Source organism: Hyperolius riggenbachi, chromosome 11 (genome assembly GCF_040937935.1).
Source record: "Hyperolius riggenbachi isolate aHypRig1 chromosome 11, aHypRig1.pri, whole genome shotgun sequence".
Taxonomy (NCBI): Eukaryota; Metazoa; Chordata; class Amphibia; order Anura; family Hyperoliidae; genus Hyperolius; species Hyperolius riggenbachi.
Genome location: NC_090656.1, coordinates 52,854,778 through 52,871,327, shown reverse-complemented (window position 1 = coordinate 52,871,327; position 16,550 = coordinate 52,854,778). Strand labels below are relative to the sequence as shown.

The window sequence follows — 16,550 nt, the reverse complement described above, 5'->3', positions numbered from 1 at the left end:
CTGCAACCCCTATTGCTACGCCCCTGAGCAGGTGCCAGGCACAAGCAGTCTCGTTCCGTCTGTGAGGTGTGTGTGAGCTCTTTACTTCCCGGCTCCTCTGGGGGAGCTGCACGACGCTGCTCAATGCTGCTTTGCTCCTATGCATTATTAGCCAATAGCACCAGTACTGCCACTTCATCAGCGCGGCTTCAGGCAAGGCTAGCACCGCCCCTTAGCGGCTCTTCCTATCCTATCCTCCGCGTATCAGATGGAGGGCCAGTCGTGACGTCACGGAGGCGCCGGTAGTTGTTTGTGCAATAGTTGGAAGGCGGGTCGGATGATCTGTGTAGTCAGGTAACTGGACTCTATGCTTCTGTGTGACGTATTAGTGGCCGCTCTGCTAATGGGAATCTTCAGATAACTGCCAAACCCAGAGTTCTCTTCTGCATTATAGTAAATGGTTATGGCCTCCCAAGTATGAGGATGAAAGGGATGTTACAACATTTTAGCATACATTGACAAAATAGCATACATTTAAAGTGATATTGTCTTTTTTAGTAGAATCCGTGTCCCCTTGCGAAGGGGCACTACAAGTCTCAGTATGCCACTGAAGTGATGATAGTGCCAGGTGTTACTGGAGAGTCCTGGAGATTAGGGCTGATCAATGATTCTGAGTTGATGTCAGTGTTATGCATCTTGAAGTTGGCGTTTTTTTAGATCTCATTGACCATCTTTAGGGCCCATTCACACTCGGGCGACTTGCTGCCGTTTACCGCTAATTGACTGTGATCACTAGCGCTTTTTAAAGCGCTGGTGCAATATTAACTATATGGCAGAGACCTCACTGCCATGATCGCTGTTGATTCACAATTACTGGTAGACGTAAAATGCGGTATATGCAGCATCTTTTTAGGGTTGTCGATCGCTCAAAAAAATGTGAAAATGTTGAGTGATTTTTACACGTTAATCGTGTAAAAATTGCCAACACAGAACGATAGCACTGTTTGCTAGCGTTTTACATTTGTAAGTGTGAATAGGCCTTTACTGGAGATGTTTTGATTGGATTTTTTTTTTTGCTGTGGTCGATATCCAGTATCTTTAGGCCTGGAACTCACTAGCATAGCTCCCAACTGTCCCTCTTTTAGGGGGAAAGTCCCACTTTGGGACCCCTGTCCCTCTTTCTCCCTTATTTGTCCATGTTGCAGGACTGATGTACAGATCTATGTAAATATATGTATTTTTCTCCTGAAAAATGGGTTTAACTGACTCTAAACTTTATTTCCATCAGTTAAATTGATATATTTCTTATTCTCAAATGTTACATTGAAGGAGAACTACTGATGATAGAAAGGACCAGCATGGATTGAATGATGAGGTTTTGAATATTTTGTGATATGCATGGAGAGGGGTGTGGTGGGGACATGGTTAAAGGTGTGTCAGGGGTGTGTCTTAAAGTCTCCCTCTTTCTTATCTCAAAAAGTTGGACGTTATGCTCTAGGAGCGCTTTTCTGAGCGCTTTGTGATTTGAAAAGCTCTTTCTTATGTAATGCTATGGGTGCGTTCCCGCTAGAGTAATGTGATTTTATAAAAATCCCCCATAGCATTACATTAGCAAGAGTTTTTCAAATCACTAGCACTTAGGGCTCTTTCACACTACAGCCATTTTTCAGCGTTTCAACGCTAAGTTTCGACTTTGCGTTGACCAAGGTAAAATGAAAGTTCATAGACTTTCACTTCACCTTTCACACCCGACGCTGCGTTTCGATGCGATATAGTACGACGCACCCGGGAGCATTTTATCGCCAGGAATTGGCGTTTTCCCGTCGGGGTTAATTAATTATTACCGCCGCTAATCAGCGTCGCACCGCAGATTCCCGACAACATGCTGCAGCCTATTCAATGCGTGCAGGAGATCGGCTCCTGCATGTGTTGTAATATGAAAGAGCCCTTAGAAAAGGCTGGTACTGAGTTTGAGCCCTCAGGATGATTGGTGTTTGTAAAGCACTAGCGCATGTATTTGCAGCATACATTAAAGAGGCACTTAAGCCTGGAAAAAAAAAATATTTTACTCACCTGGGGTGTCTACCAGCCCCCTGCAGCCGTCCCGTACCCTTGCAGTCACTCGTGGAGCCTCCTGTCCTCCGCCGCCAGCTACTTTTGTGTCACCGACAGGCCTGGCCATGCGTAGTTTTCTTCGCGTTCCCGTCCGCAATAGCATCCTGCGCAGGACACTATTGTGGACAGGAACGCGTAGAAGGAGACACGTGGCCAGGCCTGCCGCAGGACACTATAGTGGACAGGAACGCGCAGAAGGAGACAAATGGTCAGGCCTGCACAGGACACAATTGTGGACGGTAACGTGTATAAAGAGACACGTGGCCAGGCTTGCGCAGGACACTATTGTGGACAGAAAAGCGTAGGCGGAGACACGTGGCCAGGCCTGCGCAGGACACTATTGTGGACAGAAACGCATAGGCGGAGACACGTGGCCAGGCCTGCGCAGGACACTATTGTGGACAGGAACGCGTAGGCGGAGACACGTGGCCAGGCCTGTGCAGGACACTATTGTGGACAGGAACGCGTAGGCGGAGACACGTGACCAGGCCTGTGCAGGACACTATTGTGGACAGGAACGCGTAGGCGGAGACACGTGACCAGGCCAGCGCAGAACACTATTGTGGACAGGAACGCGTAGGCGGAGACACGTGACCAGGCCAGCGCAGGACACTATTGTGGACAGGAACGTGTAGGCGGAGACACGTGGCCAGGCCTGCGCAGGACACTATTGTGGACAGGAATGTGTAGGCGGAGACAAGTGGCCAGGCCTGTGCAAGACACTATTGTGGACAGGAAAGCGTAGGAGACGCGTGGCCAGGCATGCGCAGGACACTATTGTGGACAGGAAAGCGTAGGAGACGCGTGGCCAGACCTGCACAGGCGCAGTGAGCCTGATGGCCGAAACCAGCTGGCAGCAGGGGACAGGAGTGACTGCGAGGGAACGGGACGGCTGCGGGGGGCTGGTAGAAGCCTCAGGTCTTGTTCACACTGCAGGCGGTTTTGGGTTGTTTTTACACGTGGGCGATTTTTAAAATCGCCCACCAAATGCTTGTGCAATGAATGTCTATGAGAAGGTTCATATCAGCGCGGGCCGTGCATTGTCTGCTCAGTAAAGCGGTGCACCATTTTTGAGGCGATTCCGCCTCAATGGAAAGTATAGGAGAAACGCAAATTGCTCGCAGTAGCCTTGTGTACCAATTGCATTCGCGTTTTTAAGAATAAATACATTGTATTTATTATTTTCCAGGTCAGGGAGTGAATTACAAAACCGCTCAGAAAAAAACGCTTAGAAAACCGCTAAGCACAAAAACTAATTGCCCACCCAAGCGCCAGGAATCGGGAAAAAGACTCCTCAAACAGCCCAACACGTGTATGAACAAGGCCTCAGGTGAGTAAAACTGATTTTTTTTTTCCCCGCCAGGCTTAAAGGGAAGGTTTACGCTGCTTAAAAAAAAAAAAAACTGCACTCACCTGGGGCTTCTTCCAGCTCCTGGCAGTCGATCGGTGCCCTCGGCGTAGCTCCCCTCCTTTCGGGCGTCCAGTGGTGAACAAGTCGGCGTCATGTGCGTTCCACGGCGCGGGTCACGTGGTGTACGTGACGTCATCGGGTCTCTACTGCGCAAGCGCAGTAGTTCTGCACATGCGCAGTAGAGACCGGATGACGTCTCTACACCACGTGACCCACGGCGTGGAGCGCACGGAAGCCGACCTGGGAGCCGACCTGGCGAGGTCGGCTTCTTCACCGCTGGCCGCCCGGAGGGAGAGGAGCTGCGCCGAGGGCACTGATCGACTGCCAGGAGCTGGAAGAAGCCCCAGGTAAGTGCAGTTTGGTTTTTTTTAAGCAGTGCGGATCTTCCCTTTAAGGATCCCTTTAAACTGTTGTGTGTCACTGATTGACTCACAATCTACTAGAGATGAATGAGATGCAGATAATTCTGGCTCGCATGTACCTTACATGCTGCTTGAAATTGAGCCACTGCTAATTGTCTGGAAGTGATTGGCCCATCTCCAAGTTGCATACATGTAGATAGATAGTTTGGTTGGGAAAAAAATAAATAAAAAGACCTCTGTCCGTCAACTTTTGTATGCAAGTTTTCGTATTAAATTTCACTGCCACCAGGAATTATTTGCATCATGTTTACCATCTCTAGTCCTTACTATGATCTGGAGCTGTTTTTCTTTTTTTTTTTTTTCTTTTTTTTTTTATGGGAAGCACATTCACATGGATACAGTTCACCAAGAAGGATTAGAGGACTTTGGTGGTTGAAGGATAAAATCCCCTATTGCGGATCTAAAGGTTGATTTGGTTTAGTAATAAGGGCCATTTACACTGCAGCTTAATTGCAGCGTTATTATGCATGTAAATTCGGATGCGGAGAAGCAGCCATTTGAAATCAATAGGCTGCTTCAGAATCTTGTGCAGGGAGGTAACTGCTGTCTGCTGCAGTTTTCTGCACAACGCATCCCAGTCCCCATAGTAATGCATGGCACGGCTAGAGCGATTTGGATGCATATTGGCGTCAGCATGGGTGCTGTGTCCATTCCGAAAATGGATGTAGCTTCCCAGTGAAAACTCAGCCTAAGTGCTTGTTGGTGTGAAGGGTACCTGCGGGTTAAAAAAGAGAAAAGTTAGATACTCACCTTAGTAAAGGGAAGCCTCTGGATAATCCAGAGGCTTCCCCCGCCCCCCTCGAGCTCACCCTTCCACCGATGGGCCTCTGAACCTGTTGGACAAGGACTTGTCAAATAGGTTCACGCGGCCGCACTCCCGTCTGTGAATGAGCCCAGGCACAGATCTGCCCATGCCTTTGCAGTAGCATGGAGCCACCCATGCAGGGCTTTTCCCTCCGTGCACGAGCGACTCCTTGTTACTGTGCAGGTTGTCAGTGCGCTCGCGCTTGTTCATGGAGGGGTGTACAGCCGCAAATTTTCCAGGGCTGTGGAGTCGGAGTCGTGGAGTCAGGGCAATTTTGGGTGCAAGGAGTCGGAGTTGGGAAAAATGCTCCGACTCCTAATGAATTTAAACTGTAATTAAAATAGAAAGTATGGTAAAATTTTCTATTTCTCAGATAAGGCATCATAAATAATTTATACATACAGTAATAGCTGTGCTTGGTCCACAAAAATGAAATAAACCAATCAAAATTAGTCACTTGTGCTGCTTCAATAAAGCAGTCCCCGTATTTTTAAAGTCAGATATACACATCTGATTGTGACTGTATAATACAGTGGGTTGAAAAAGTATTCGGCCCCCTTGAAGGTTTCCACATTTTGTCATATTACTGCCACAAACATGAATCAATTTTATTGGAATTCCATATGAAAGACCAACACAAAGTGGTGTACACATGAGAAGTGGAACGAAAATCATACATGATTCCAAAAATTTTTTACAAATAAATAACTGCAAAGTGGTGTGTAAATAATTATTCAACCCCCTTTGATCTGAGTGCAGTCAGTTGCCTATAGGCATTGCCTGATGATTGCTAATGACTAAATAGAGTGCACCTGTGTGTAATCTAATGTCAGTACAAATACAGCTGCTCTGTGAGGGCCTCAGAGGTTGTCTAAAGCCTGGTGCACACCAAAAACCGCTTGCAGATCCACAAAATGCTAGCAGATTTTTAAACGCTTTTTCTGTAGCGTTTCAGCTAGCACTTTGCGGTTTTGGGAAGAGTTTTTGGTGTAGTAGATTTCATATATTGTTACAGTAAAGCTGTTACTGAACAGCTTCTGTAACAAAAACACCTGCAAAACCGCTCTGAACTGCCGTTTTTCAGAGCGGTTTGCGTTTTTCCTATACTTTACATTGGAGGCAGAAACGCCTCCGCAATCCAAAATCTGCAGCAGCCCGGGAGTATGCGTTTCTGCAAAACGCCTCCCGCTCTGGTGTGCACCACCCCATTGAAATACATTACCCTAGCGTTTCCACATACGCAATCGGATCTGAAAATGCAACCGAACCGCCCTGGTGTGCACTAGGCCTAAGAGAATATTGGGAGCAACAACACCATGAAGTCCAAAGATCACACAAGACAGGTCCAAGACAGGTCAGGGATCAAGTTATTGAGAAATTTAAAGCAGGCTTAGGCTACAAAAAGATTTCCAATGCCTTGAACATCCCAAGGAGCACTGTTCAAGCGATCATTCAGAAATGGAAGGAGTATGGCACAACTGTAAACCTACCAAGACAAGGCCATCCACCTAAACTCACAGGCCGAACAAGGAGAGCGCTGATCAGAAATGCAGTCAAGAGGCTCATGGTGACTCTGGATGAGCTGCAGAGATCTACAGCTCAGGTGGGAGACTCTGTCTATAGGACAACGATTAGTCATGCACTGTACAAAGTTGGCCTTCATGGAAGAGTGGCAAGAAGAAAGGCATTGTTAACCGAAAGCATAAGAAGTCCTGTTTGCAGTTTGCCATAAGCCATGTGGGGGACACAGCAACAATGTGGAAGAAGGTGCTCTGGTCAGATGAGACCAAAATGGAACTTTTTGGCCAAAATGCAAAACGCTTGCAGAAAACTAACACTGCACATCACTCTGAACACACCATCCCCACTGTCAAATATGGTGGTGGCAGCATCATGCTCGGGGGGGGGAGGGGGGGTGCATCTCTTCAGCAGGGACAGGGAAGCTGGTAGGAGTTGATGGGAAGATGGATGGAGCCAAATACAGTGCAAACTTGGAAGAAAACCTCTTGGAGACTGCAAAAGACTTGAGACTGGGGCGGAGGTTCACCTTCCAGCAGGACAATGACCCTAAACATGAAGCCAGGGCAACAATAGAATGGTTTAAAACAAAACATATCTATGTGTTAGAATGGCCCAGTCAAAGTCCAGATCTAAATCCAATCGAGAATCAGTGGCGAGATCTGAAAACTGCTGTTCACAAACGCTGTCCATCTAATCTGACTGAGCTGGAGCTGTTTTGCAAAGAAGAATGGGCAAGGATTTCAGTCTCTAGATGTGCAAAGCTGGTAGAGACATACCCTAAAAGACTGGCAGCTGTAATTGCAGCAAAAGGTGGTTCTACAAAGTAGGGGCCGAATAATTACGCACACCCCACTTTGCAGTTATTGATTTGTAAAAAATGTTTGGAATGATGTATGATTTTTGATCCACTTCTCACATGTACACCACTTTGTATTGGTCTTTCACGTGGAATTCCAATAAAACTGATGCATGTTTGTGGCAGTAATGTGACAAAATGTGGAAAACTTCAAGGGGGGGCGAATACTTTTGCAACCCACTGTATGACGTGTACACAGGAATCTCTTATATATGTTACGGCCAGAACCCGAAGTGTGGCCACTTCTAGTTCTGGCCGGCCACTTCGGGATCTGGCCGGCCAATGCGCGAAGTGGCCGCAGCGCAGCGGCCAATGTTAGAAATGGAATGTTTCCTTTTAATATTAATATAGTTTTCCGGCCGTCTCTGGCCAAAATGTAGCAAAACAGTTCGTTCATTGAATGAAATGAAGCTGGCGGCTCCGCCTCCTCTCCTCCGCCCCTGCCTCTTCTCTCTCTCTCTATCTCTTCTTCGGGCAGCCGGCGGGGACACGCGTGTCCCCGAGAGTCGTTCGTGGCGCCAGGAAAGCAGAGCGGGGAGGCTGCAGACATTGCTTCTGCCAGCACCCGCTCTGCAGGGACGAACGACAGGATTGCCTGCCGTGACGAACGACTCTGGGGGGGACACGCATGTCCCCCGCTGCCAGTATCGGGGAGAAGAGAGAGAGGCAGGGGCGGAGGAGAGGAGGCGGAGCAGAAGCCGGGCGGCTTCATCCTTCTACATTGCCGCCAGCTTCATTTCATTTAATGAACAAACTGTTTTGCTACATTTTGGCCAGAGACGGCTGGAAAACTACATTCATAATAAAAGGAAACATTCCATTTCTAACATTGGCCGCTGCGCTGCGGCCACTTCGCACATTGGCCGGCCAGAACCCGAAGTGGCCACACTTCGGGTTCTGGCCGTAACATATATACTAAATAACATCTATGCTGTAATAATAAAGCCTGATGTGTAGCCGTGTCACTAACAGAGATGGTCAATGAGATGGAAATAATTCTGCGTTGATTCTGATTTATGCAAATGTACGCACTCTGTTTGCTTGTGAAATCAAATAATTTGATATGTTGTTAAAATTTGGTTTGGTGACTACGAATTAAATGGTACCTGAGAAGGATGAAAAGAAAAGTTTTATACATACCTGGGGCTTCTTCCAACCCCCTTGAGGCTAATCAGTCCCTCGCTGTCCACCTCCAGCACCTGGATCTTCTGCTATGAGTCCTGGTAATTCAGCCAGTCAGTGCAGTCCGGCCACATGCCGCTTCCACAGCCAGGAGCGTTCTGCACCTGCACAATAGTGCTGCGCAGGTGTAGTACTCTCCCGGCGGCGGAGTGTGTGTATGCACACTACGCCAGACTGGCTCAAGTACCTGGACTCATAGCAGAAGATCCAGGTGGTGGAGGAGGACAGCAAGGGACTGATTAGCCTGAAGGGGGGCTGGAGGAAGCCCCAGGTATGTATAAAACTTTAATTTCATCTGTCTCAGGTTTACTTTGTTACACAGTAGTAGTACTATACTCTACATATGCACTCTCCACAGAGCTGCAGGGAATCCACTGAGAATGCTGTGCACATTGAACAGAGAGGTGTTGTCTGTCACCCATAAACCTGGTTCAGATTGTGCATGAAGAATGTGTAATAGAGGAAGAATCTCCTCATTCCCCTGCAGAGTACCTGCACATCATTCTTACATGTACCCACACTTACATTGCCTAAGGCCTGATAGATGTTCTTTGTTCCGGTCTGTACCTTTTACAAGTACTCTTACCAAGGACTAGTTTTAGTCTATGACTAAAGGGAATAAATATGGCAGTCTTCATATCCTTCTCACTTCAGTTGTCTTTTAAAATTCCTGAGCGTTGCAGTTAAAGAGAACCCGAGGTGGGGATCTTAGAGTTAAATCTATACACAGAGGCTGGGTCTGGCTATAGTGCCCAGCCTCTGTTGCTAGTCGATTATTCCCTAAATCCCCCCTGCGCTCTACACTAGCCCAAAAATTACAGCCGCGCTGTCGGGCTCTGTTTACCTTTCTAGTGCCACTCACGCCGCTCCCCCCGCCCCCCCCCCCCCCCCCCCGCCTCCTGCAGAGCGCCGATCCCCGCCTGCGTCCCTTCTCTCTAATCAGCGGCGAGGGAAGGGACGTGGGCGGGGATCGGCGCTCTGCAGGAGGCGGGGGGAGCGGCGTGAGTGGCAGTAGAAAGGTAAACAGAGCCCGACAGCTCGGCTGTAATTTATGGGCTAGTGTAGAGCGCAGGGGGGATTTAGGGAATATTCAACTAGCAACAGAGGCTGGGCACTATAGCCAGACCCAGCCTCTGTGTATAGATTTAACTCTAAGATCCCCACCTCGGGTTCTCTTTAAGAGACGATATTCATGTTACATACTTTCAATCAACAAAATTGTAATATGCAAATTAGAGGAGTCTGAGAAATCCTAAACTGAGGAGTTGGAGTCGGAGGATTTTTGTACCAACTCCACAGCCCTGAAATTTTCAGAGGGTCCCATGCAGCAGTGGTGGTCTCGATAAGGACGTCAATGTATCCTCCTCTCGCTCCTGTGGAAGACATCACCACACTTGCCTGTTTCCAGGGACTACCCCCCTCCTCTGAGCGTCCACATACAGACCCAGATAATACATTCCAGTGTCACAAACCCATTAGCAACAGATACCCTGGTGAGACACACTAATGTGATAGATCATCTTGTGAAAGATTCATTGGTGACAGTTCCTGACAGATTCCCCCCCTCCCTGTGGCAAACCCCCTAAATTGGACGCTTTTAAAGTGTACCTAGTAGAGTAATGCTTCATACACACTTGAGATAAAAGTCTTTGGAAAATGCAAGATCACAGACCAATTTTACCCCCTTCCATGTAGTATGAGAGCCATACTCTACACAGTCTATTCTATGGAGCTGCACTCCCCATCATAAAATCTTTGCAAGATGCTGCACACAAAGATGCCCGTACACACTCAAAAGATCATTATCTGCAAAAGATCTGTTCCTGCAAAATATCCATTCCTGCAAAATGCATTCATAGTCTATGAGATCTGCAGATCATCATACACACCTTGTTTAACAGACTTCATCTGCATATCTGGCAATCATCTGCAGATCTGAAAATCCATCCTGGTGGATCTGATCTGCAGATGATTGTCTGTTAAACCAAGTGTGTATGAGGATCTGTAGATCTCATAGACTATGAATGCATTTTGCAGGAATGGAGTTTTTGCAGGAACAGATCTTTTGCAGATAATGATCTTTTGAGTGTGTACAGCATCTTTGTGTGCAGCATCTTGCAAAGATTTTATCTGATGGGGAGTGCAGCTCCATAGAATAGACTGTGTAGAGTATGGCTCTCATACTACATGGAATGGGGTAAAATTGGTCTGTGATCTTGCATTTTCCAAAGACTTTTATCTCAAGTGTGTATAAAGCATAAGAATCATTTTTATTCACCAAGCACCAAGCCTTACAAATGAGCGTTACCATTACTAATGCGCATTACCATAAGGTGGGCGGGGCTTCTGCCTTAGAGGTGAAATATCAGGAAATTCTGGATTTTAATGCCAGAAATACTGGGTGTGTGCGGCAGTGAATAGTTGGAGTCTATGTCCTGTCAGAGCCACACAGCCAACAGCAGGATGTAGATTACAACTACGTCGGTGTGGAAATGGTCACACTTCAGGGTTGATTAATGCTTGCCGTTTCTTCGGGAAACAAAACGAAAAGGCTTCAATGACTGGCTTACCTGTACATTTAAAGTTGAAACTTTACCCCAGTCTCCCCATTCATGTTGGCAATAACAGGTCAGCTTGGCCAGAGGAGTCAGAGGTGAAGAGTCTGAATCATGGTACTATAAACTGAGGGGGTCAGAGTCAGATGTTTTTTTGGAAGAACTCCACAGCCCTTGATTTGTGTGCATATTTGTGACTTTACAGTGTGTGGTTTTTCTTTAGCGTATGTACAGCATGTGTGTTGAATTGGAAGAATAGCAGCAGCCACAACATTCCGGACCATCCCACCTTTCCTTATACTGTACTAAGGCCATGCTTACTCCATGCCTAGCCTACCCTCCTTTCATAACATTAGCATTTTCTTCTAAATAAAGTCAGCATGTTCTGCATCTTCTAGCAATGTCAATGTGTTCCTTTACCAGCTTTTTAAGCTTTGACAAATTTTTAAACTTTTGCATTTTTGACATTTAGCTATAAAATAAGACTATGAGATTCCAGGAAAGTCCTATTTAGGATTAGGACTGTAGCTGGTTTCTAGCCACAATGGGTACCTGGGCAAAAATGAAATGGGGCCGTTATGACCTGCAACAACATGTCACACCAAGTGGCTTTAGTAGCTCCCCCCCTTTCCCCTTATAGTAAAGTATATACATGCTGCACACATGAGGTCACAGAGAAGTGATGCCTGTGAGGATGAACATGGAAGCACACAGACTGATGGAGGAGCGTGCTGACTAGACAGGTACATTAGCTCCGCTGCACATACTTTGCTGGGGCCCAGGGACAATGAGTCACTTGGGGAGCTCAGGGGGCCCGGGGACAATGAGTCACTTGGGGGAGCTCAGGGGGCCCGGGGACAATAATTCACTCAGGGGAGCTCAGGGCACCAGGTACAATAATTCATTCAGGGCACCAGGGACAATAATTCACTCGGGAGCTCAGGGAGCCGGGGACAATAATTCACTCAGGGGAGCTCAGGGCACCGGGGACAATAATTCACTCGGGAGCTCAGGGCACCAGGGACAATAATTCACTCAGGGCACTAGGGACAATAATTCACTCAGGCGAGCTCAGGGCACCGGGGACAATAATTCACTCAGGGCACCAGGGACAATAATTCACTCAGGGGAGCTCAGGGCCCGGGGACAATAATTCACTCGGGAGCTCAGGGCACCAGGGACAATAATTCACTCAGGGGAGCTCAGGTCACCAGGGACAATAATTCACTCAGGGCACCAGGGACAATAATTCACTCAGTGGAGCTCAGGGCACCGGGGACAATAATTCACTCTGGAGCTCAGGGCACCAGGGACAATAATTCACTCGGGAGCTCAAGGCCCCGGGGACAATAATTCACTCAGGGGAGCTCAGGGCACCAGGGACAATAATTCACTCAGGGGAGCTCAGGGCACCAGAGACAATAATTCACTCAGGGGAGCTCAGGGCACCAGGGACAATAATTCACTCGGGGAGCTCAGGGCCCGGGGACAATAATTCACTCGGGGATATCAGGACCCGGGGACAATAATTCACTCGGGGAGCTCAGGGCCCGGGGACAATAATTCACTCGGGGAGCTCAGGGCCCGGGGACAATAATTCACTCGGGGAGCTCAGGGCCCGGGGACAATAATTCACTCGGGGAGCTCAGGGCCCGGGGACAATAATTCACTCGGGGAGCTCAGGGCCCGGGGACAATAATTCACTCGGGGAGCTCAGGGCCCGGGGACAATAATTCACTCGGGGAGCTCAGGGCCCGGGGACAATAATTCACTCGGGGAGCTCAGGGCCCGGGGACAATAATTCACTCGGGGAGCTCAGGGCCCCAGGGACAATAATTCACTCAGTGGAGCTCAGGGCCCCAGGGACAATAATTCACTCAGTGGAGCTCAGGGCACCAGGGACAATAATTCACTCAGTGGAGCTCAGGGCCCCAGGGACAATAATTCACTCAGTGGAGCTCAGGGCACCAGGGACAATAATTCACTCGGGGAGCTCAGGGCCCGGGGACAATAATTCACTCAGAGGAGCTCAGGGCACCAGGGACAATAATTCACTCAGGGGAGCTCAGGGCACCGGGGACAATAATTCACTCAGGGGAGCTCAGGGCACCAGGGACAATAATTCACTCAGGGGAGCTCGGGGCCCGGGGTCTAATTCACTCAGGGGAGCTCGGGGCCCGGGGTCAATAATTCACTCGGGAGCTCAGGGCACTGGGGACAATAATTCACTCAGGGTAGCTCAGGGCACCAGGGACAATAATTCACTTGGAGAGAGCTAGGGGCCCTGGGAATTGCCCAGTGTGGCCCTGCTAAGATGTGGCCTGAAGAAGACATTGCACACTGTATTTACAAATGAATAAACACTTCTTGGCATTTGTTGTTTTAGACTATGCACAGATGAGCAGAATGGAACGTGTGACGCCTGCCTCATCTGGTAAGATCACAAGCTTGGATCAGAGAACCTTTGCTGGTCACATCTGTTGGTTTACTATTAATACCGGCTCCAATATATTTTCAAATACTTTTTCTCTTTTTTTACTTAAAGGATACCTTAGCACTTTTCTAAATGTAAAAGCAGGGGAAGCAGGCATGTGTAGGAGGCTCTCCTCAAGCCCACGGCTCCCCCCATTCTCCTCCATCCCCCTCCGTTATGGTCTAATGTTCACCCGAAGCTACCGGGTAAGGAGGGTCTGTGAGCACTGCACAGGCGCTGCCTGGCGACTCGTGTCCTTGATTGCACACCCACGTCTGAGAGCGCTCTGTGCATGCGTACTATATGACAACTACCCTAAATCGCCCCCCCCCCCCCCAATCCCCAGTTTTTACATTTTGAAAAGGGCTAAGGTTCCATAACATCATCCTCTAGTGTTTTAGTTTCAGTTCTGGGTCCCTTCTTGGGTCTGCTTTAAAGAGTAACTGTTAGCCTAAAAAAATCTAATTTAAATCTCTATTGCAATGTGTTAAATAGTTTGTAAGGGAGCCAAAAAGGCAATGCTGAAGTTAAAAAGCAATCTAATTTTTTTACTGTGTGACTATCATTCAGCCTTTTCCCCAAGCTCCTAAGGAGGACGCAAGGCCGCATAACAGATACTGCAGAGCATGCCCATGTTTGCCCGACCCCCCCCCCCTCTCCCCCCCAGGACCAGGTGCCGATGTCTGCCTGACCCTCTCCCCCCCCCCCCCCCCCAGGACCAGGTGCCGATGACTGTCTGTTTTTTTTACCGCACAGCCTTTTATAAATGATAGCCATTGTGTTTTACCCTATTTTACCACAATGGGCTGCAAAAGCAATGAAAGCCTGTGGAGACTTTCACAGTTATTGTGCTCCGTTGCGGTGCCCCAGAAGTGTCCGAGCCAACGCAAGGGCAGCAGCGCCTTACCGCAAGCACCGCTCTTAATGCTCTCAATGCGCGGTACTTAGGGTAATGAAAGACTATGGGCAACTCAGTAAGTGTAAATGGCGGAGTGTGGTGCAGAGCACATGCGTGGACTGATGGGAATCCCAGTGATGTACCGTATTTCCTGCCCTGCAGGGAGTACGTCACTGAACAGGGGGTAAGACCGGCCTCAATGTTTTCTGGAAGGGTTACTTGGCCTTTTCTGGAAGGGTTACTTGGCCTTTTCTGGAAGAGTTACGTGGCTTTTTCTGAAAGGGTTACGTGGCTTTTTCTGAAAGAGTTACGTGGCTTTTTCTGGAAGGGTTACTTGGCTTTTTCTGGAAGGGTTACTTGGCTTTTTCTGGAAGGGTTATGTGGCCTTTTTTGGAGGGGTTACGTGGCTTTTTTTCTGGACGGGTTAGGTGGCTTTTTCTGGAAGGGTTAACGTGGCTTTTTTAAGGGTTAGGTGGCTTTTTCTGGAAGGGTTACGTGGCTTTTTTAAGGGTTAGGTGGCTTTTTCTGGAAGGGTTACGTAGCTTTTTTTGGAAGGGTTACGTTGCTTTTTTTCTGGAAGGGTTACGTAGCTTTTTTAAGGGTTAGGTGGCTTTTTCTGGAAGGGTTACGTGGCTTTTTTAAGGGTTAGGTGGCTTTTTCTGGAAGGGTTTCGTGGCTTTTTCTGGAAGGGTTACTTGGCCTTTTCTGGAAGGGTTACTTATTGCTCATGCAGCAATTTTCACTACAGAATGCAACCTATTCTGAATACAGTGCTACCTGACGGCATGTAGATCACAGCCATCTAATATTGGTAATCAGCCGTGTCCCTTGGGTACAAAGATTTCAGGAGATTCTCTAAAACTTTCACTTTTAGTGATATTAATGTACTGGAGATGATGAAATCAAAGTTCAATACTTACTCTGGATTTATTTTCTTTAGCAGAAATGAAGACTGATCTGAAATTGTTATTAGAATGTTTGAAATGTGAAATGAGTAACCCTGAGGCACAGAAAGACACTCTGGCTGCTGTCTGCTCCATCTGCCGGGATAACAGTAAGTAGCTCATAACTATATTATAGGGGCAGTGCTGAGGTGCTCTGCACAATGCACAACATTACTGACAGGACTAGTGTTGCTCGGATAGTACTTTTTAAAATATGAGTTGATCCGGATTTTCAGATATCCGAATCCGAACTTTTAGATATCCACATGAACGCGGATATCCGAACGCTTTATCCGCGGATATCCGACCTATTCGGATATCCGGATAGAGAAACCGGAAGTGCCTTTCAAAATGCTTTAAAACCATTTCTAACCTTTAAAAACACCTTCTAGCCTCTTCCCTCCTCCCTTCCTCCCTCCCTTCTTCCTCCTCCCTTCTCCCTCCTCCTTCCTTCCTTCCTCCTCCGGAGGAGGAGGATCTTGTCTTCCAGGGATTTGTAGGATGTCAAAAGCATGCTCACATACCTTGGCCAGGAATCGAACCCAGGTCCTCTGCTTAGAAGGCAGCTCTCCTCACCGCTATACCACCAGTGCCCGGGAATCAAACACAGGTCAACTAACATTACAGGCTGGAGGAGGAGACTTTTTGCCATTGAACCTGTAATTCGGATTCGGATATCTGGAAGAAATCCGCGGATATCCGGGTTGGCTGTCAAACTATCTGCAGATAGCTATCTAGATTATTAAAAAAAATTCGGAATCCGAATCGGATAGTGTAAAAAAAAGTTTGGATATTCGGGTTACACGGATATCCGAAATCCGGATGAGCATCCCTGGACAGGACTGCTGCACTTTGAGTACCACCGAGCATACGTGAGTGTGAGCTAGGACCATCAGAAATATATAGCACTGCTGCTGACCAAGCCAGTGAGGAAGTGAGGAAGTCAGAGGGCTGGCAGGGGGAGAAAGTTGCACACACTACTTACCCATGAAAAATAGCAGCTAGGAGGTGGTGAGAGTTGATGGGCAGTGCTGAATTAGTAAGACTTAGCCCTTTTTTAGTTGTGTCTGCATTTTGTAATGTTTTTGTTAAAATAATTTGTATGATGTGGATATGGTGGGCAGCATGCATTTATTTCTGACATGCCTATTCAAGTTGACATGAAAACATGTGCAGGAAAAAAAACACTTGTTGGGTGCCATGTAACCTTTATATGCTGAAGGAGGCTAAAATATGTCCCACTATAAAATCTCTATGATCAGTGACATCCTCATAAGCTTTTTTTCTGAATTTAGGTCTAAAGCCCGTACACACATACAGTGCTGCCCATAATTATTCATACCCCTGGTAAAATTTGACTTGGTTACTTTTATTCAACCAGCAAGTCAT

At 47.6% G+C, this 16,550-nt stretch overlaps 1 protein-coding gene across 12 annotated transcripts in view; it reads left to right on the top strand.

Moving 5' to 3' along the window:
• The first annotated feature begins 248 nt into the window (after positions 1 to 248).
• Positions 249 to 16,550, top strand: part of TERB1 (telomere repeat binding bouquet formation protein 1) — a 138,676-nt gene continuing 122,374 nt past the window's right edge. For 7 of the 12 annotated variants that reach the window (XM_068259686.1, XM_068259687.1, XM_068259685.1 and 4 more), the window contains exons 1-4: positions 249 to 333; positions 3,284 to 3,424; positions 13,233 to 13,280; positions 15,158 to 15,271. In XM_068259686.1, the coding sequence (XP_068115787.1) occupies positions 3,409 to 3,424; positions 13,233 to 13,280; positions 15,158 to 15,271 (178 nt within the window). In that variant the 5' untranslated portion in view covers positions 249 to 333; positions 3,284 to 3,408. Of the gene's footprint in view, positions 334 to 356; positions 455 to 3,283; positions 3,425 to 10,788; positions 10,920 to 13,232; positions 13,281 to 15,157; positions 15,272 to 16,550 lie in introns of those variants that run through there. The other 5 variants (XM_068259680.1, XM_068259678.1, XM_068259688.1 and 2 more) reach the window with 5 other exon arrangements.